Raw genomic sequence first — 22,755 nt, 5'->3', positions numbered from 1 at the left:
ATCACCCTTGGGAAACAACAAAACAAATAAACATCCATCAACAATGTTTCTTCTGAAAATAAGTGAAAAACCACATTAGGAAGATTGGAGTTTGAAACATCTATGGCAGGGTCCTCTAATATGACTTATCTAGTAAATGTATTTTCAACAAGATTGCTTGCTTTTTTTGGGGGGGAGGGGGGTTATTTTGGTTCATTTTGCATGCAATTTAATTGCTCTTTTTATTTGAGAGTTTTTTCCTAAAACTGTTTATAAATAAACTTATTCCTATGAAAAAAATCCTGAAATATATTTTCTGTCACCCAACCACCACTAATATTTTGCCCCCCCCCGGAAAATTTTCTGCTGGCGGCCTTGATGGAAAAGTTGTATCCTATTCATATGAAAGAAACTTTTTACCTCTCTTATTGAATTCCTTTTATTTCTAAGGTATTGGATCATTATGAAAATCCAAGAAATGTTGGCACTTTTGATAAAAATGCAATAGATGTTGGCACTGGTTTAGTTGGAGCTCCAGCTTGTGGAGATGTTATGAAACTTCAGATACAGGTGAGTTGTATCAACCTTTATAAAGTGGACTAGCATTTTGGATTAAAATAGGCCTAAGTTAACTTTTAAATGTTAGAAGACTCAGATTCTATAATTTCAAAAGTAATATTTGAGCTGCCAATCAATAATTTAGAGCTTTTAACTAGTTGAAGATTTTTTTTCACAAACTTAGGGAAAGGAAATAATTTTTCTATGAAAAAATTATGAAACTTTAGTTGTACCTCATTTGGTATTAAGTTTCAATAGCCAAGTGAGCTGATTCTTAATTTGTTAATTTGTCATTGCTGTTTTGATATTTTGAATGTCATAGAAATAAACACAGCAGACACATTAAAAATTCCATTGGGTCAAAATTTTAAGTCAGTCGTTTAGATCAGAATGGTAAAAGGTTAGTACTGTGCCTCTGGGGCAACAAAAAAACTTTTAATAGTCTGTCACAAGGGCATGTTTATGGAACTCCACATGTATCAAACCTCTGATTGTTTGTTTGAGGTTCTTGAGAACTTTCTTAGCCATGATACTCTTCTTTTTGGTCAGTCTAGTATCCTTGGACCCACACTTATCCTGGTATACATTTGTATTGGTATTTTGCACACAATGCGATGTTCTGTACAGTTGACCATACAGAAGAAGACTCAATTTGAAGCTTCCCTTCTCTCACATTCCAAATTTTTGGAATAGAAAAAGGGAGATGCTTGGAGTGACAATTTAAATGTATCCAAGAAAAAAAAAACAATTGTTTATCTAATCAAAACTCCAACTTGACATACTGACTTTATATTTAAATGTGAAGCTGTTTAGAGAGTTGACTAACTACACCTTCTACATATTATATGTCATCATCATATTGCTCATGGTGTGCACACCTTTGTTGAATCTTGTTCTCTAGTGTAAGGAAGCTGGGTGGGATTTTTCGTCCTAAGACCCAATGAAAATCTAGACCAACTATCTGTATACAATTCTTACATTAAGATTATTGCCAAATGTGAATGCCCGCTTTTTTTAATGTGGACGTAAAACCTTTTTGGCAAAATTCCAGAGTATCTATAATTGTGTAGTAGGGGCAAGTTTTTACTCCGGTTGGGTACCATTTCATCATTACAGTAATAAATTTGACATGGTGTCAATATCTGTTTTCTACAAGTGAATTCTACACCCTCCCTCTGATGAGCTATCTTGACTGGCATCAGTGTTTGGCTAGGTGAAACAGCTGCATACAGGAACACAGAGCACCTGGACTATCTACAAGAGGAGACACTATAGTAAATACTTAATGAACTCTCTTGTCAGACTCTGCCCTTCTACTTGGAATGGTCTCCAGTGGGACACTGCCCTGATAACCTATTTATGGATTGCTTAATATGATTAAGATGAAGCTTATATGGTATACTCATAAAATACCCAAGGTATTTTATAAGCTAACTGGAGATTTATTCTTAAATAAAGATTTTCTAAGTGACTACCATTGCAGTACAAGAGGATAAGCTTTGACAATTGATGCCCTATGCTTGCATGTAGCTGGGTTCGGACTCGCCTATAAATTCCATTAAATTCCTATATTTTAATGCACTCCTATAAAATGCCTATATTTTGGCTAAAATCCTATTATTCCTATATTTTCGGCTGAAGAGCACCAAGAACATTGCTCGTGATTTGCAATTTTCACTGCTCGTTAAGTAAGCCAAGATGTGCTTTTCTTTGCCTTTGACTCTGCTTGTAAACTGTGGTGTCTTTTGGTGTAGATCGACAATTAATTACAACCTTTGAGCTGTTTGAACTTAACTAATGCTTTGTGTTGGGATTAGTAAGCTGCTTCTGCTTGGGCTATGCTGTTGTGTTGACTTATTAGCCTATGTTTTGTTTTTTGTCATGTTGGGCCTGTCCGAAATGAGCGAAGATCAGTATATAGGCTAGCAGTCTCTGCTTAATGAAACAGTGATTTCTTGCGACTTTTCCTGGCTGAACGCTATAAAAGGCTGATGTGAATAAGGCCCAGTTTCGGACATATCCAAATTTTTTCTTTTCATGGCCTTTCAATCGCGGGATGCTATTTTGCAGGTGATGCTGGGTAATCAAGTATGGGGCCTAACAAGTTCAATAGTTCATGGCTTGCTAAGACGGATTGCAGCGGTAGAAAGATTGGCGAATGGTGTAAGAATGGGAACGACCAGTACTCATTCTTTTGCAAACTCTGCTTGAAAAATCTTGTTTGCACAGCTGGGGTTGCTCAGCTTAACCAACATGTGCGATCTGCAGAACAAAATACTGCAGTTACTGCTCAACTACATCCACTACAGCTTCACCTGACCGGAAACTCTCGAGTTGATGAAACAACCAAGGATAAACCATTAGTTGGTATAAACATGTTTTGTGAGCGTGATGCCGCTTATATGGCTGAGTTAATATTGTCACTTCAGACGGTACAGAGCTCCATGTCTGCTAACTCTTCAGACCATATTGTCGCAACCTTCCATGCGATGTTCCTCGGTAAGATCCCCGACGGAATGTCCCTATGTGCGAAGAAACACACGTATCTGATCACCGATGCGCTGCATCCTTACTGTACGCAAATGCTTGTGAAGGACATTCAGTCATATTTTGTACTAGAATATGACGAGACAACCAACAACGCTGGTATGAAAGAGTTACTGATACGTGTTCGATATTGGTCCTCATACGGAAACGAAATCCAGAGCAGAGATTTATGCACAAGTTTTATGGGTCACACGACAAGTGAGGACCTGTATGGGAAGATTATGTCAGCCACTGAGCAGTATCAGCTGCCACTTGAAAAACTGATCACGCTTGGAAGTGACGGACCAAACGTCAACAAAAGTGTTTGGAACAAGTTCAATGCCGAAAAAAACAAAATGACGGGAGAGGGAATGTTGAAGATTGGTACTTGCAGCATCCATATAATTCATAACGCTTTCTTGAAAGGTCTTCAGGTGTTCGGAGAAGAAAGTTCCAACTTTGTTATTTTGCGCATTCATTTTTGACGGCTGGCCTGCACGTTTTGAAGACTATCGAAAGTGCCAAAAGAAAGTGGGAGTACCAGAGAATGCTTTCATGAAGCATGTCCCAAACCGCTGGCTGACGATCGGACGTGCCCCCGCTAGAATCATGCAGCAGTGGCCGGCAATCTTAGAGTACTTCCTGAACTTTTTGCCGAGAGAGAAAAAACTGAAGAATCTTCTGTCCACTCCCAAATTTCTGAAGACTGTAGCTTACATAAAAAGTGCGACGATGAAGGCCTATCGAGTTTGTTCTAGCCTCAGCAGAACGATTCAAGAGTTTCACCCAACTGTTCCAGAAAGAAGAGCCTCTCATTCATGTTCTGCACTCAGACATCGAAAGACTAGTCGTGACGCTTTGCGGACGGGTCTTTACTCCAGATTTCGTGACCGAGACTGAAAATGTCTCACCAGAAATGTTGAACCTTGCTGAAAAGTTTGCAGAAAAGCCCTTAGTTTCAGAAAACGTGGAACGAGCTTTCGGTGAGAAAGCAACACTGAAAGGCAAGGCCATTTTCTATGTCAATATGTGAAAACATTTTATTGCAGGTATTCGCCATATCATAGAGCGCTGCCTAAGTAAAGAACGATGTGGGCACAATGTGTTTTTTTTTTGGTTTTTCTCCATACCCGGGCACTTCGTATCGAAAGAGTTGTCGTAGAAAGTTCGAAAAGGGCTCATTCGATTGGAAATTGCAGTGACTAGTACCCTTTTTAATAGTCGAAAGTGATTGGAAGGCAACTAGACCCCCCCCATGCCAATTACCCCCTCAAACCCATCCAATCAAAATTTCAAGAAAGCTATGTTGTTCGTCTTTGCGGTATTCCACATAGAAAATGTGTTTTTGAGAAGAGAACTCCCTCCCAATCGTCGAGGAAAGGGTTTTAAGCTATAGACTGGGGGCATCTAAGGTTTTTATTGAAGGCGTTGTCGTAGAAACTTCAAAACAGGCTCATTCTACTGGAAGTTGGAGTGGCTAGTGCCCTTTTTAATAGTCGAAAGGGATTGGTGGGCAACTAGCTCCCCCCACGCCCATCATTCCCCCAAACACATCCAATCAAAATTTTGAGATAGCCATTTTGTTCAGCGTAGTTGATATCCAGATAGAAAATATGTTTTTGAGGAGGACACTCGCCCACAATCCTCAGGGCAAGGGTTTTAAGTTATGCCCTGAGAGCCTATAAGGTTTTTATAGAAGGCGTTGTCGTAGAAACTTCAAAACAGGCTCATTTGATTGGAAATTGGAGTGGCTAGTGCCCTTTTTAATAGTCGAAAGTGATTGAAGGGCAACTAGCCCCCCACGCCCATCATCCCCCCAAACACATCCAATCAAATTTTTTAGATAGCCATTTTGTTCAGCGTAGTTGATTTCCAGTTGGAAAATATGTTTTTGAGGAGGACACTCCCCCAGAACCCTCAGAGCAAGGGTTTTAAGTTATGCCCTGGGGGCATATAAGGTTCTTATGTAAGGCGTTGTCGTAGAAACTTCAAAACAGGCTCATTTGATTGGAAGTTCAAAGAGATAGTGCCCCTTTTAATAGTCGAAAGTGATTGTAGGGCAACTATCCCCCCCCCCCGCCCATCATTCCCCCAAACACATCCCATTAAAATTTTGAGATAGCCATTTTGTTCAGCGTAGTTGATTTCCAGATAGAAAATATGTTTGAAGGAGGATACTCCCCCATAGACCTCAGGGCAAGGGTTTTAAGTTATGCCCTGGGGGCATATAAGGTTTTTAAAGAAGGAGTTGTCGTAGAAACTTCAAAAAAGCTCATTCGAATGGAAATTCAAAGGGCTAGTGCCCTTTTTGATAGTCGAAAATGATTAGAGGGCAACTAGCACCCCCCACCCCCACCCACACCCATCATTCCCCCAAACACATCCAATAAAAAGTTTGAGATAGCCATTTTGTTCAGCGTAGTTGATTTCCAGGTGGAAAACATATTTTTGAGGAGGAAACTCCCCCACAACCCTCAGGGCAAGGATTATAAGTTATGCCCTGGGGGTATATAAGGTTTTTATTGAATTCTTGTCGCAGAAACTTGAAAAAGGGCTCATTCGATTTGAAATTCAAAGGGCTAGTACTCTTTTTAATAGTCAAAAGTGATTTGAGGGCAACTAACCCCTCTTTATCACCCACCTTTTCCCCAAACACATCCAATCAAAATTTTTAGATAGCCATTTTATTCAACGTAGTTGAAAATACTGGACATTAGATTTTTAAGGATGACAACCCCTCCCCCCACAACCCTCAGGGCAAGGGTGGTAAGTTATGCCTTGGGGGCATATAAAGTTTTTATTGAAAGCGTTGTCAAAACGTCAAAAGGGCTCATTCAATTGGAAATTGAAAGGGCTAGTGTCTTTTTTAATAGTTGAAAGTGATTGGGTAGTGACTAACGCCCCTCTCACGCCCACCATTTTCCCAAACACATCGAATTAAAATTTTGAGATATCTATTTTGTTCAACGTAGTTGAAAGTTCTTGAAATTAGGTCTTCTTTTTATTTATTTATTTATTTATTACCCGTCAAAAAAAGGTACAAAAGACGGAGTATCACTAAAAAAGAAAAAAACACACACAAAAAATAAATACTTGATAACTTCAATTCATAATCAACGGACTCAATCAATTAGTCTAAATATGATGAGAGATAGTAAAGAGACTAAATATGACAAGAGATGTGGAAATAAAATTAAATGGACAAGGATTTACTGCCTTAGCAAACGGCACCAAGGGTGGGAAGAGACTTTCTTGTTGTACCGTTTAATTTGTTCAACTATGGCTATCGTTGGGTCTGCAAATTTAATATTTTTAACGAGGCACGAATTTCTTGTCCACGGCTGGAGCCGCAACAAGAACTTCGAATACTTAAAAAACATGGATCTGAGCATTTTTTTCTCTGGCTCGGGAAAAATTCTCCAAAACGGGCTTATATACAGGAAATGGGGAAGGGATACTGCGTTATAAAGGCGAGCCAGAATTAAACGGTTGAAAAGAATTTTAGATGAGACTACTCTACTGTAAGCAAAAGTCAGGCGTTTACGGATATGATCAATAAGAAGGGAGCGTGTAGTTTTTAGATCCTTTCCAATTGGTAAACCAAGGTAAATAATTTTCAAGACATGGGCCAAAGACAGTTTTCCCAGCCTCAGAGACGAGACCTCTTCTTGGCGCCAGTTGAACAGAAGAATATCCGACTTCTGTGGGTTAAATTCAAGACCAATGCGACTGTAATTTGATTGTAGTGTGGAGAAGGTGGTCTCTGTACCTGCAACTGTGCGGCTGGGGTTCAGAATGTCATCGGCGTAAGCTATCATTGTAACGTCTATGCCATGAGCTATGCATGTTGTCTCGATAGTAGACTGTGGTTCAATAATACAATTATCAAAGGCACAAGGAGATGTGACTGATCCTTGTCGAGAACCCTTTTTTACTGGGACCACTGGATTCCCTCGGTAGGACAGCATCACGTCTGGTGTATATTCAATGAGGGATCGACCATGGCCAGGAAGTAGGAGTTCAGCCTGTAGGTGGTCGTACATGTCTTTAATGGGTAGTAGGATGTCCTTTTGTACACCTCTCTTTCCCATATCCAGAATGAGTTGGTCAGGGACAAGTGAGTCATAGGCACGGCGGACGTCATGTAGACCTATAACAACGGATTCTTTTGATTCATGAGCGTCAATAAAGACTGAAGCCGAAGCAGAAATGGCGTGGCCGCAACCAAGACCCTTCTGGAGCCCAAACTGGGAAGGGGGAGTCCAGAATTTTTCCTGGATTTCATCAATGACCAAAAGTTTGAAGATTTTGCAAAGCGTTGGTGCTACTGTGATCGGTCTGAACGGAGCACAATCCGAAGTACTTTTTCCTTTCTTCAGGACTGGCCTAAGCGACCCAGTACCGAATGCTGATGGTACGAGTCCAGTAGTGAAGATCATCTGAAAGAGAAGAGTTAGGTGCCCCATGAAAGTTGGGCTGCAATGGCTAAGGCGAAGGGCGGATATACGGTCAATGCCAGCCGACTTTTTCTTTTTCGACCGTCAGATCGCGGACGCAACCTGTGATTGGGTAACTAGGAAATCTGTATCTGGAATTAATGAGAGGAGGGATGAAAGCTTTTCTTGAACATAAATATTAAAATCCTTTTTTGGGGCTGAAACCTCATCAAGGTGATAATTTATCCATTTTAAAGATGAGATATCGGAGTCGGGACCCGCTGACTCCTTCTTATCAAACATTTTCCATAACATATTAGTATTTTTAATTACTTTTTCAGAAAGCTCAGATTTGAACTGCACACGGTGACGAGCAAGTTCCTTCCCAAACCTACGCTTAGATGCAACTCTAATCTCTTTAACTACTCCTGAGTGTGGTCTACCACATTCTTTCCATATCCCGTACCAGAAGGTAGCTTAGTCCCATGCTAATTGTGAGAAAGGGTTAGAAGAATATCTTTTTTCTTAAGTTTTTTGTCTAACACGAGACTTGAGTATTTCTTGGCATTCGGCAAACAGAAGAGCCTGGTTCAGTTTACTTTAATAAATATTAAGACTTAGACATGCGTCTCTTACATCACGATGAGAGAGTTTCATAATTATGTCAAACGGTACGTGGATTTTTAACAAAACAAGATCACAAGAATCTTGAAACTTTTCTTTATCAATTTTACGCCAAACCGGAACGTCATGCCACCTCTGAGTGAATATCGACGAATTATTCACAGCGGAATACGAGGCAGGCCTACTGATAATACACTGAATTGGGAAATGATCCGAAGTGAATGAACTAGAGCTAACAATATGGTCTAGATTGGACGTAGAGCCAGATTGGTGGATATACGAAAAGTTCTGGTTCTTCCGGTGAATAGTAAAACGGTTCTCTTGTATCCCTATTAGAATATAACAACGACTATTTTGGGCACTAATATCAACTTCTAAATTACAGTTCAAAGTCACCCACTATTATGCACTCAAGGGACTCGCGTTCGGCTTTTTTAAGGCAGTGGGCTAGTTTGGCAGCACTTATAGCAAAAGCGCTATCAGATTTGTCGTGACGGTAATCAGTTGGAAGGTACACATTTATAACTAGCAGGTTATCTAGTCTAATTGCATGAAAATTATCACTTTTTCGTATAGGCCCTACTTCGCACGCGAGACGATTGCTAACCAACGTGGCAATACCGCCAGACGGACGGCCCCGCGGAGATGAACGTTTTGCAGGCACGGAGAACACAGAGTAGGACGGCCAGAGATTTAGTAGGCTTATGCCAGCTTCTGTGATGAAATGTTCTTGCAGGCATATCACATTATAATTATTCACAAACTGGTCAACCACAAGAGACCACTCGGAAAAATTTCCGTTTATATTCCAAGAAATTAGTGAAATGTTAGAGATTTCTTTATTCATCATGTTAATGAGTTGCCTTTTGCTGGTTTTTCGGACGCTTTACGCTATAGCAGGTATGACCCGCCTTCTTGCAGGAAACGCTAAACATAGCACGAGTTTACTTTTCTGCATCGTTCTTTTTGGAGACGTGGTCAGAGGCGCCACATCTGGAGCAGAGTGGGCTATTGGAGCACTCGGCAGCTAGGTGACCTTGGTTGTGGCATGAGTAGCAACGACGGGGTAAGAAACGGAATTCTTCAGTGGGCAGTTTTGCGTAAAAGATCTTCACAGAGTCCTTAAGAAATTTATCCAAATCCGATCGACAGCTGAAAAATACTTTGAACGTACGGGAACTGCCAAGATGTTCAGACTTCGTAGCTCTGGAGATCAGTGCAGTTAGCTCATCCGCCGATACGTCAGAGGGGACTCGTTTCACTACACCAATATAATTAGGGCTCTTTAATGCAGCAGAGATCTGCGGCTGGTTGGTCTTGATTGACTCAATAATGATTTTAGTTGTGTTTTTTAAGCGAACTACTAGTTTCCAGTCCGATTTTACTCTCCGTAATTCGGATATATCACTACTTTCCGCACTAACTGAATCTATTAATCTCTTCCTAGCACTCGGGGTATCAAGCGACTAGGGCAGATTTTTCAGTACGATTACATAAGAAGGCTTTTCAGGCTGGTTTGAAGCGCTTCGCCATTCAATGGGTTTGTTGGCATTAATAGCAAAATACTTCTGAATAACCTGAGACCATTCCTTCACCTTAATAGCTACAGTCGATACAGTAGCTGCAATAGTAGCCGAGACTCACCAGAGAGAATTAATTGCAAAAGTCGGCAATTCGGTCTTTTTGGTTTGAGCTTGGTCAATCAATCAGCGAATGTCCGTAAAATTCTCTTCATCTTTCGCGTGAATTTTACAGTATGCTGTAAACTATATTAGCTTATGGAGCAATTCTTTCGCTTTTAGAAATTCCTCTGGCGTGAAAAATTGAACACCAGCATTAACTGTTCCTTCTGGTTTTTGTCTTCTTTCCATGCTACGGCTTACGAAGTTCAACACAGCATTTAGGAATAATTTGTCCTCTATTTCCGTCGATATCCCGAAAACAACGTGGTACTGTCGACACACCTTAAGAAAAGGTTGAATATTGCTTATAAGATTTGCGTAATAAAATCTTCTATTGGCAACTTCCAATCGGCAACACTGAGCTAAAATAATTGTTCCCAGGGAAAATCACAGCGGTCAAAATAACCAAGCCATAGATAAGCCGATTACAAAAAGTCTTCAAATAGGTGTCCACTGGGAAATTACTCACAATGTAAAACCGGGTTTTATCCAAAAAGAGTTCTTGACACTACAAGCTCTAAATCAAGACTGTCACACAAGCTCTAGATCAAGACAACTTTCTTTTATGATGAAAATCCCCTCAGAGCCCTCAGTGCAAGGGTTGCAAGCTATGCCGTGGGTGTATATAAGGCTTATATAGAAAGTTGTTGCATAAAGCGCGATCGCGCTGCCTAAGTAAAGACCGGGGACACTCGAGAACGAGACAAGAAACGGGGACTAAGTAAAGAGGAGGACACTCCCCCACAGTCCTCAGGGCAAGGGTTTTAAGTTATGCCCTGGGGGCATGTAAGGTCTTATAGAAGGCGTAGTCTTAGAAACTTCAAAACAGGCTCATTTGTTTGCACAATGTATTATTTATTAATTTTTTCCTTTAGAGTAGGGCACTTCGTATTGAAGAAGTTGACATAGAAACTTCGAAAAGCGCTCATTTAATTGGAAATTGGAGTGGCTTGTGCCCTTTTTAATAGTCGAAAGTGATTGGAAGTTGACTAAAACCCCTTCCACGCCCACCATTTCCCAAAACACATCCAATCAAAATTTTGAGATAGCCATTTTGTTCAGCGTAGTTGAATTCCAGATAGAAATTATGTTTTTGAGGACAGTCCCCTTAGGGCAAGGATTGTAAGTTATGCCCTGGGGGCATATAAGTTTTTTTTTATAGAAGGTGTTGTCGAGAAACTTTATAAAAGGCTCATTCGATTGGAAATTCAAAGGGCTAGTGCCCTTTTAAATAGTCGAAAGTGATTAGAGGGCAACTAACCCTCCTCTCACGCCCACCTTTTCCCCAAACACATCTAATCAAAACTTTGAGATAGCCATTTTATTCAACGTAGTTTTAAGTTCTGGAAATTAGGTCTTTGAGGATGACAACCCCCCCCCTCACTGCCCTTAGGGCAAGGGTTGTAAATTATATAAATAAGGTTGTACTAATATACTAACACCTCTTCCACGCCCACCATTTCCCGAAACACATCCAATCAAAATTTTGAGATAGCCATTTTGTTCAGCGTAGTTGATTTCCAGATCAGTCCAGACAGTCCCCCTTAGGGCAAGCCCATAGGACAAGGGTTGTAAGTTTTGCCCTGGGGGCATGTAAGGTTTTTATATAAGGCATTGTCCTAGAAACTTCAAAAAGGGCTCATTCGATTGGAAATTCAAAGGGCTAGTGCCCTTTTCAATAGTTGAAATTGATTTGACGGGAACCAATCTCCTCACGCCCATGATTCCCCCAAAACGTACAATCAACATTCTTAGATAGCTATTTTGTTCAGCGTAGTTGATTTCCAGATAGAAAATATGTTTTTGAGGGGTACACTCCCCCACTACCCTCAGTGCAAGAAGTTTTAAGTTATGCCCTGGGGGCATATAAGGTTTTTATAGAAGGCTTTGTCGTAGAAACTTCAAAAGGGGCTCGTTCGAAATGGTTAGTGCCCTTTTTAATAGTCGAAAGTGATTGGAGGGCAACTAGCCCCCCCCCGCGCCCATCATTCCCCCAAAGACATCCAATCAAAATTTTGAGATAGTCATTTTTTTCAGCGTAGTTGATTTCCAGATAGAAAAAATGTTTTTGAGGAGGGCACTCCCCCAAAACCCTCAGGGCAAGGGTTTTAAGTTATGACCTGGGGTCATACAAGGTTTTTATAGAAGGCGTTGTCGTAGAAATTTCAAGAAATGGTTCATTCGATTGGAAATTCAACGGGCTAGTGCCCTTTTTAATAGTCAAAAGTGATTGGAGGGGAGGGCAACTAGCCCCCCCCACGCTCATAATTCCCCACAAAAACATCCAATAAAATTTCTAGAAAGTCATTTTGTTCAGCGTAGCTGATTTACATATAGAAAATATGTTTTTGAGGAGGATACTCCCCCATAGCCCCCAGGGCAAGGGTTTTAAGTTATAATCTTGGGGCATATAAGTTTTTTATAGAAGGCATTGTCGTAAAAACTTCGAAATAGGGCTCTTTCAATTTGAAATTTAAAGGGATAGTGCCCTTTTCAGTAGTCGAAAGTGGTTAGTTATATTTTTTGTTGTTGTTGTTGTTTAGACCAGGGCACTTCGTATCGAAGGAGCAGTCGTGGGAACTTTGAAAGGGGCTCATTCGATTGAAAATAGAAAGTGCTGATGCCCTTTTAATAGTAGAAAGGGATTGGAGGGCAAATAAAGCCCCTTCCACACCCACCCTCCCACACCCACCCTTCCATTTGCCCATTGTATTTAAAAACTAAATGTTACCTTAAGGTTAAATCAAAATGCACTGTGATAATGCTAATTCCCAATAAGACATCTCAGTAGTATCCCATGTACGACTGAGGGTATTATGTTCAAAGTTTCGGGGTTACTTCTGCTCTTAAAATTTAACCCAATAAAAATAGCGTAAGTGTATCCAAACTATCAAAGAAAATAAACAGATTTTTTTGCGAATGGTATCAGGTTTTCCATTTCAGGTCAACTAGAGGAGGTATGAAACTAAATTAAACAGTAGCCACAAATCAGCATCGATAAATAAATGAAACCCAAAACGAACAGAAATTACAATAAATAACCGAGTCAAACTCAAAACGAGCAGAAATTAACATAAGTTGGGCGCAAAACCCCTATGCCTTCCCAAGGCCAGAACACAATTTGCATTTACTGAAAATATAAAACTGAACGTGCATTGTCAGTTTAATATACATGTACTGATATTTAGTAATCAAAATGTTAAAATTATTTGATTTATTAAAGTTATAAAAGTAAAAACATTTATATTTTTTCTCAGTAAAGTGCCAATTTTGTTCTGGCCTTGGAAAGGCATAGGGGTTTTGCGCCCAACTTATGTTAATTTCTGCTCGTTTTGAGTTTGACTCGGTTATTTGTCGTAATTTCTGTTCGTGTTGGGTTTCATTTATTTATCGATGCTGATTTGTGGTAGTTTCACGCTTGGTAGATTATTTGATTTTATTTTTGCTAATTTTTTGTTTAATGGAGTTCTTTACTTTTCTTTGAAAAACTTATTTTGTGGAAAAAGTTTTTTTAATTGATTTTGAACAATTGTCCTCTGGAAAAGGATGGTTTTCTAGAGACTTTGCGATGTTTGAGTCCGATCAACATGAAGGATTCAAGAAATATTGCAGACATAACGACACGCGAGATTGCGATTGGAGTAAGCTCAGACGTCGCCCAGGCTGAGTGGCTGCTTTTGCGAGTGGGAACTGGACCCTGTGAGCACATTACTCGGTTCGATCATTTTTTGAGCCATTATTTTGGACTGGTAAATGAGCGCGGGGATAGCAAGTAGCCGGAACTTACCAAGCTTATCAAAGCGATGCTGACGTTGTCGCATGGCAGCGCAGATGTTGAGCGTGGGTTCCCGCGTTCTGGTAAGATTCTCGGTGACATCGAGGCCTTGATGTCTGAACGCGTTCTGGATGCAAGACTCATGGTATATGACACGTTGAGGCTTTATGGAGGAAAACCAGAACGGTTTGTTATTACAAAAGAGCTGTTGAATCTTGCACGTTCCGCACTGTCTCGGTATCAACAATATCTGGATGAAAAGAAAAAAGAAGAGCTATCTGAGAAGGAGAAATCAGCTTTCGAAGAGGACAGTAAGCGGAAGTTGCAGGAAGTCCACGACAAAAAGAAAGAAATAGAAGACCTGGAAAGCAAAAGAAAAAACTTAGAGCATAAGAGCAAGAAAAGAGAACAGTAGCAGATACTCTACTTCAGGAAGCGACCGACAGAATGAAGAAGGCTGCCGAGTCCAAGAGTTCCATAGATATTGTCCTAGCTGTTCCTTTGCTCGAAGAAGCTGGGAAGTCCAGAACAAATGAAAGAGAGCAGATGGTGGAATCTGCGAGAAAGGAGCATTCTCTTGCAAAGAGAAAACATGACTTCATATAGAAATTGATGCCCAAGAAGCAGCAAGAGTGATTCCAAATATTTTACCTGTATCAGTCAATCGTTGGCACAGTATGTGTATCTGATTTTTACTGTTTTCTACTATTTGTACAGTTTGTATTTGAAACAAAAATAAAAATATAAATAAATGCAAAAACTCGGGAAATGACGAATTTATATGACCAGGCATCCCACCCCATCTACCACAGATCTGATCCCGAGGACTTCCGAATCCGTCTACCAAATTATAGGACAGAGCCTATAATTTGAAACGAACCGATCTGTCCGAATCCTGATGTAGCAAAAGATCATGTGCAATATGATTTCAAAAAATACATTTTATTTCTGATGAGTTTTCTTCCCCCCCCCCGTGGAAGAATAAAAATCAATGCCATGAAGGAGCATCCGCCAACTTTGAAGCCACAAGGACCGCAAAGGATGAAGTCCAAGAGTTTTCTGCTGAAGAAGAATGTTTCCTTTTTTTTGTCTTTTTCCATAATATAGTTAATTCGAACATTTTCTATTTCAAGTAATATTGAGAGATTGATTTCAAGAATAGCTTAAATTTACTTATTATTTTTTTTTTATAGAGAACTTGTTGTAAGGAATAAAATTAGGAAGAGCATTCAGTTTTGAGCTATCCTTTATTGCCTAAATATTTCTTTTCCCTTTGATTCCAGGTTGATAAAGATGGCAAGATCATTGATGCCAGGTTCAAAACTTTTGGTTGTGGTTCTGCTATTGCATCTTCATCACTGGCAACAGAATGGGTCAAAGGCAAAACGGTAGCTTTTTTGTTGTCAATTCTTAAAGTGTGATGCAGAAAAAAGAACCAAATATTAATTTTTTTTTAGTCTAAGTCTCCACATAATGATTGGATACAATTCCATAGGGATTGTGCAATCAATAATAGACTGGCGGAGAAAAATAGTCCTAAGGACACGAACTAGAATAATAAAAAAAAAAAAAAATCAAATATCTACAGTATTCATGAGTTTTTTTCTGAATAAATTTTAAGTATGAGACCAACTGCGTGATACTTGGAAAATTGAATATGAAGCATATTATTATTACTTTTTGCAAATAAAACTTTGACATATGAGCAAGATTTAGTGTTCTGATTTCACTTTTTCGTTTTTTTATAACTATCGTATGGATGTTTGATTCAAAAGGAATACCTCCCCAAAAAAGTTGTATCTTGAAAGATAATATCTAAAACAACTATGTAAAAATTGGGGTCACTATAAGTGATTCATTTATTCGGTTTAATCAAAGAAAACGAGTGTACAATATCAAAAGAATAGGGTTCATGTTGCAAAGTCTGTTAAGAGGTTATGGGATCTTAGAAGAAAAAAGTGAGAAATGATTTAGGCTATTTATTTTCTACTGCAATTGTTTTAGATTAATCCGGAAATTGCATGAAAAGACGATGTTCTGCATTTACTGTGTTCAGTTGATGAAGCATGTAATATGACACCTATTGTAGATATTGGTAAAGATTGCTTGTAGCTTTTAATAAATTATATATTTTTTGCTTTTTTCCAGCATAACAAGTAGCCTACTGCTACGATTTTTTTCCATCAAGGTAGCTGAGAAGACAACATACTTTGAATTTCTACTTGTATCTTTTATTTTTTTCACTTTTCTCTTTGACCTTAATTTTAATTTAAAAGTAGAATGGTGGGCCAAAGGAGAATATGTTAAGATTGGGATGCAGATTGCGGACTGAAGGCTGGCCAATGCTGATGCAGGTACATCTGTAAAAAAGAATAATGAATAATATGATTAGTCTTTTGTTTCAGATTTTCTTTAAAACCTTGTGCTGTTTTTCCAGAAAAATGACATTTCATAACTTTGAATCCAGATAATTTTGCATGCCTCGTGTGACAGATTCTTGTAGCTATGTAAATTGGCGTCGTCACTGAATAAACTTTCCCTACAAGGCTAGTAGGAAATTTGAGCTGCTAGATAATGCTGCTAATATTTAATTTCTGGAGTGAGAGTTGCAGAAAGAACCTTCAACTCTGAATTCTGTATGAAGTTTGAATAATAAACAAATTTTAATTCTTTTCCCTTTTAGATTGATGAGGCCTTGACTATTAAAAACACCGAAATTGCAAAAGAGCTTTGTCTCCCTCCTGTTAAGCTGCATTGTTCCAGTAAGTTTTTCTTTTTTTTGTTTTGGTATTGAGAATTAAAAAAAAAATTGCTTTTTGTGTTAAAAGCTTGGGCAATGGGTCAAAAATGGGTATGTGCTTCTATGCAGGGTATCCCAGGTAACAACCATAATCCATGACGAGGTGATTGGGGTCCTCAATACCGATTGATCTCATCCCACACATACCTATTAATGCATATATACATACCATCTAAGTTATTGGTATTCAGGTTTAAGTGCATTTTTGGCTAACTAAAAATGACTTCATAAGATTCAGCTTTTTAACTAACCTGATTTTTTTTTAACTAACATAACTTATATATATTTATATATAGTACCGGAAGCCCGGCGGCGATCTGCGCTCCAGCACATTGCATGTGGCAGGCTTCTATATATGGATTCTCGTTATTGCTTGTTTTCTAACCGAAGACTTGAGCCTCTTCTTGACGTCATGAAGTCACCACGGGTTTGTTACAACCACCCTGGAAAATACGAATTCTTTTGTAAAGTATTTAGACCGTTTGACCTATTTAGATCGTTTTTGTGGCCAGTCGTACTCGTTTTCTCGGTTAATTTTTGTAAGAAAGACATGGTAAGCATTGATGCTTACCATTGATGCAACTTGATGCAGTATCAGGTTGTTGACTAACGTCCTTATAAACTCTAATGTCGTTATTTATAGCTATTTCATTGCTTGGAGCTTTAATAAAATGTTGAACGTCGACTTTTGCCCTGACTTGTCTTTTGTCATTATGAAATTCCTCTTGTCGAAACTTATTTTTTTAACAAGGGCATGGTAAGCATTGATGATCTTATCCATGTCAAAATCCCAAACCAAATTATCATAACCATTATTTTCAATTTTGGCATGTTTTGACTCCGCTGTCGCTTACCTTCTAACCCCATTTTTCTTTCTTCTTCATTTTGGATTTTCATTACTTCAGACAATTTGCCAATGCCCGTTACTTTAGCTGCCCTTATTGGTTTAGTTTTACATGACGGTCCAGGTTGTAGATTTGTTAATTGTTAGGTGGTGGGACAAAATTTCTTTTTCTTCCAACGAAGTATCATTTATTACACTTGTAAATTTTCGTTTTTTGGGTCTTGTCTCCTCCTGACCACTGTCATTACTGTAGCTTCCAATATTCTAATCTTGGTTCGCAGACTTGTTCTTCCAGTTCTTCCCAACTTTTTTCAACTGTGAAAAAGAAAATCCCTGGGTCTTGGCTATTCTACTGTTAATATCTTCACTGCACCCACTGTCTTTACTAATAATACTACCTAGGTAAGTGAAGCTGTCCATTTGATCGATCTTGTCGTTACCCAACGCCATCTTTTCATATTCTCTTATTACCAGCCTCAGCGACTTTCATTTTCTTAACATTAATTTTAAAACCTATTCTAGCACCCTGAACTCGCAAAACTTCTAGAAATTGATTCATTTCGCTCACACTTACTTCTAGGATGCTTAAATCTAGATGATTAAATCAGCATAATCCAAGTTCAGGAAAGTTTTACTTCCCCATGTGATTTCGTGTTCTCCCTTTGCCTTTCCTGTGCTTCTTAAGACAAAGTCCATAAAAAGGATCCATATAAATTGGGATAGAGAAAAAATCATGCTTAACTCCTTATTTAATAAAAAATTAGCTACTAACCTTATTTCTTACCTTAACTGCAGGAGCATTATTCTCTTACATAACACTAATTACTTTAATGTTTTAGTCTGGTATTCCATACAAGGATAAGACCTTCGCTAAAGCTCGTCTAATAACGCTTTACTGAATTATAACGCTTTTATGAAGCGTTACTGAATTAATCGCTTTCTCATAATCTATAAATTGAGGATTAAAAGTATTTAATGACTCAGTCACTTCTCAATTATTAATCTAAGAGTGAAAGTTTGGTAGACACATGCTTTACCCCTCCAAAATCATACGGTTTTTTCTTAAGAGTGTCTACAACATTTCTAAGCATAAAAACTATCACCATACTAAGTAATTTGCTACCTCCAGAAACAGTCTAAAACTCTACAATTACCACACTCATTCTTGTCATCTTTCTTATACAGGGGTTTAATTAGGGTTTTCCTAAAATCGCTTGGTACTTCCCCTTTTTGAAAAATTGTATTCACAATCTTCACTAACTTATTTCTAACCTCAAAACCACCATATTTAAGAAACTAATTTACCGGACTATCTGCACCTGGGGCCTTATTTTTTTTTAAATCTCTTTAGTACTGTCACTAATTCTTCCTCGAAAAATAGATTTCTCTTTACATCCAAGGTGTCACAAAATTTTTCATTCTCCTGTAACTCTATCCCGGTTTAGCACATTCTCAAGATATTCTACCCATGTCTCTTTAACCCTTTCCTTGTCGCTAATGGTGGCTCCATTACTCTTGAAATTATTCCAATTATCTTCTACATTGTCAAATTTTAAACTCAAGTTTAGTATTCAACTGCTCTTAGAAAGTTTCTCTCAAATTTTCATCCTGGAGTCTACCATCGTCACAATTTTTCGGAAGGTAGGTAGCCTTCCTAGATATCAGTTTCAAATTAACCCTAGATACTACTAAATGGTGATCTTTACTTAAACATCAATAACAGCACTCCTATATACCCTAGTGTCATGTATTGATCCTACCAGTCTTCGGTTTCCAAAGGCATAATCAATAAGGTTAGCTGTCTTGCCATCATGCAAGTACTATGTTAACTTATGGGACACTTTATGACCAAATATGTATTTGTTATAACTATATGATTGCAGCAATCTGTAGTCATTACTGTTTTCTTTTCCTACACCAATTTACCGAGACTAGGATGCCATCTATCCCTATTTCTACTGACCTGGGCGTTAAAATCTAATAAAAACACCGCATTTCTACCTATTTGCTCCTCTAGTTGTAAGTAAAATTCATCCGAGTCACTGCCATCTCCATCAGTCGGTTGTACAGGGGCGTATACTACTATGCTTGATACCTTGCACAATTTAGTCATAAAATGAGCGACTAGCATTCCATTACTAATCGCTTCCCAACCTAAACAAAACTTAGCTGCTTCCTTATTCATCATGATCCTTACTCCCTGTCTATGTACCCCATCCTTCTTGCCTGAGTAAAAAAATTCTATAGCACCTAAGTTCGTATTTCCTACCCTTTGGATAGGAATTTTTGAAACTCCTAATAAGCACAGCTCGAAGCATCTGAATTCCTCAGTCAAAATGTTGATTTGATGCTAGTTTTTAACGTTGTAACATACCAAGTTGCAATTTTCCTATTTTTCAAATCATTGAAATTTTGTTGCCTCAGGAAAAGCAATGGTCCCAGTACCAGTGCAGAACGGGGACTAACACATCTTCTCAAGTCTCCACAGAAGTGCTTAAGCCGGCTCGGAACCGGATAGCAAGAAGTTCCTGGGACCTCCAGTTGAAGGGAGGCTGTTTGCAAGCCTGAGCCCATCTTGGTCACAACATGGTTTTCAGCACTTGGCGACTCTTCTATAAACAAGAATCGAAATCCTACTACCTTCGAATCATTGTATATCCATGCCTACAAATATTATGCTACTACGGGTAGGCAACCCACAGTAGATAAATTAGCTAGGAGAAGGTTTTTCAGCCCCAAAACGCCCACCAAATTAGGCCAAACCCAGAAGAATTATCCATTAGTCAGAACCCAGTGCAAATGCTGCGTCATTTACTAGGCTTTAATTTCCTCAAGGGGTGTCACTCCTCAAGGTCACCCTGCAGTGCGTTAGCCATCACCTTGCTTGGCGTGAAGCCTAGCGATGTTTACATCCCTTTACCTCGTTGAGGTGCGCTGACGGATTTCCTCTGCTACCTTTGGATAGAGGGTCAAGCTTCGCTTCCTAAAACTCTGCCACCGTTGCAGAAATTGCCTGGCTTAGCTTGATGGTCGCTTTTGTTTACTCATGCTCGTCTCATAAAATTATTTTAAAATAACAAAAAAGAATGCCAAAATTTTCCAGTTTACTTTGATTTCAAATATGTGACTCCTATCAAGATCAGAGTTACCCGTAAGAAACAGTTTACGTTAGGGATTAAACACTTCTAGAATAATGAAGTTCAAAGATAAAAAAAAAATTGATTCTTTTATAATTCTTTTATACTTATTGTAGAACTCTGACTTTCTGAATTAACCTAAAAAAAAAACAAAAAAAAACGAATTGTAATTCCTAACAATAAAAATGCGGCTTAGAAGCTCTTGCTCCAAATGATGGATCAATTCTTGGTAATAGGCCTGTTGGTGAAACATATTCAATCAACTGTGGACTATCTGTTTAGTCCAATATCTGAAATGTGACTCAGTTTAAGACAAACCAGAAATGGATTCCGGCCACTAGTGCCTCAACTAGCCGAATTGATGCGAAGGAAAATTCATAATCACGTTTCTGTGGTTCATCCTTTTTGAATGAGGCAAGCATAGCATTATTTAGGACTTCCTGTATGCATTCTTTCTTGAGAAGGGGGAGAAGGATGAACCTACCAAGGATTCTTTGACGGAAGGGATTGGATCAGATGAAAAAAAATGGCTAGAAAAGCGTCATATCCTTGTAATAGTACAACGTTTTGAACATGTATTTGTTTTGTTTTCCTGGACTGGGAATAATCTTGAAACTCTGCCTCTTAATATATGCTCGTTGTTTCAATGTCGATTGTTTTTTCAAAGGTCAATGCTAATGCATTGAATATCTATCCGCTTATGAAGAAGATACTGTCGGAACAATGGAAAACAGTAAAGAATTAACACGGTTCATTCACAAATAAGTAATGACGCACAGGAAATTATGATTCGATTTATATAGAAATCCGACAAGTACTCTCAAGAAGTTTTTCTTCATCTGTATTCCTACCCTTCAATGTGTTTTGGACTTTAATTTAGAAACGTGTGTACTATTTTAGCATTGGTTTGTTTTTGAAACGTGACCCCTCATGAATTAACGTTCTCTACTTTCTCCCATAAATGTTGAGGTGGTACCATCGAAACTAAGTATGTTTTAGTGTTTCCTTCAATCCTGTCTAATTCACAGCTTGCTGTAAAATTGTTTTTTTGTGTTATTAGGCTATTGTCCTTATATTTTATTAATTGTTTTTGAAGTGGATGTTCAACGGCAAAATTTCACTAGGTTTGACTGTTTAGATTTTTTGGCTTGCCTGGGAAGTATAAAAGAATCGAAAATGTTATTGCAAGCTTATATTGACTACTACATTTTAGAAACATTGACAGGTAATTGTTTACGGTTATCTCTAATCTTAATTTTGATACCTATTTGCCAAAGCTACGCCCAGGGGGGGTGGGGATATTCTCCCACTCTAAAATATGATCACTCATATTCAATTGTTAGTGGGGTCGCCGAACTCAAGAAATGTTCTCAGAGCAGGGTCTGTCTGTGGGCTCATAACTCGTAAAGAAAAACATGCTAACACATCCACAAAACACAGAGCTTGGGCCAAAAGCATACTTTTGTTGCGTCAATATCCCCTCGCGAAATCCTTCAATATTTGACTAAAGGTTTCTATATGGAAACAACTATGTTTGTGTTACTTCTGAAACTGCTGTGTCAGAGTATTTGAATAAAATTCATTGCTGCACTTTTCTTGTCACCTCACCACAAATTCAGCAAATATTTGAGTTGTGTTTTCAGGCTCAGCGGGTTCGAACACGGGTTGTTCTCGTCTAGTTTCAAGCTTTTCGTCTAGTTTCAGCCGGTTCGAAGTTTCTACTCCGTGTTTGATGCACTAGATGCACTGATGCACAACGCTTGATGCACAACGCTTGATGCACTAGACGAGAATAACCCGTGTTTGGACCTGCTGAGCGTGAAAACGCGGCTTTGATCTATCTATGTTTACCATAAAAAGGCGCTAGGGGAAATCGCCTATCGGAACATTTGCTGAGAAAATTCAACCCAAGGAAACCTTGCTCCACCTAGGAAACAGTGCTAATATTTCATTATTTCTTGTAGTGCTTGCCGAGGATGCAATCAAAGCAGCGTTGAGTGACTACAGAATCAAGCAGAAGAAGAAGCAAGCACAATAAAGTGCCTGTTCACTTTTGTTATTTATGTGAATTACCTACGAGCTGGATCCAACACTTAGTAATGTTGTGACTTTTAAGGTTGTTTCTGAACCATTTGGTCAGTTAGATCTATTTTTTTCGATTAAAAATGCGCTCATGAAAATTGTCCTGTCTTTTGTTAGAAATTGTCATGTTCTACTCGTTTTAAATTTTTTTTTTTATTATTTAATTCTTGTATAATATTATATGTTTTATAATTTTGTTCTAATTTTATATAATGGTCTTCAGGTACATTCCTTGGATGTTGAAAATGTCAACATTTGAGAGTAAAAAGTAAATAATTTGTTTGTAGTTTCTAACAGTGGATAAAAATATTA

General features: G+C 38.6%; 1 protein-coding gene across 1 annotated transcript in view; it reads left to right on the top strand.

The window, feature by feature from the left end:
* The window catches only part of IscU (Iron-sulfur cluster assembly enzyme), a 38,036-nt gene extending 15,495 nt beyond the window's left edge, over positions 1–22,541 (top strand). The window contains exons 2-5 of the mRNA XM_089101223.1: positions 430–549; positions 14,864–14,968; positions 16,264–16,342; positions 22,326–22,541. Of these exons, the coding sequence (XP_088957349.1) occupies positions 430–549; positions 14,864–14,968; positions 16,264–16,342; positions 22,326–22,399 (378 nt within the window). The 3' untranslated portion in view covers positions 22,400–22,541. The remainder of the gene's footprint in view (positions 1–429; positions 550–14,863; positions 14,969–16,263; positions 16,343–22,325) is intronic.
* The last annotated feature ends 214 nt before the right edge of the window (positions 22,542–22,755 follow it).

This window comes from Artemia sp. Qi Xiang Cuo, chromosome 2 (assembly GCF_049724085.1).
Source record: "Artemia sp. Qi Xiang Cuo chromosome 2, ASM4972408v1, whole genome shotgun sequence".
Lineage (NCBI taxonomy): Eukaryota > Metazoa > Arthropoda > Branchiopoda > Anostraca > Artemiidae > Artemia > Artemia sp. Qi Xiang Cuo.
The sequence above is the reverse complement of the archived record's forward strand: the minus strand, read 5'-3'. Positions and strand labels throughout refer to the sequence as shown.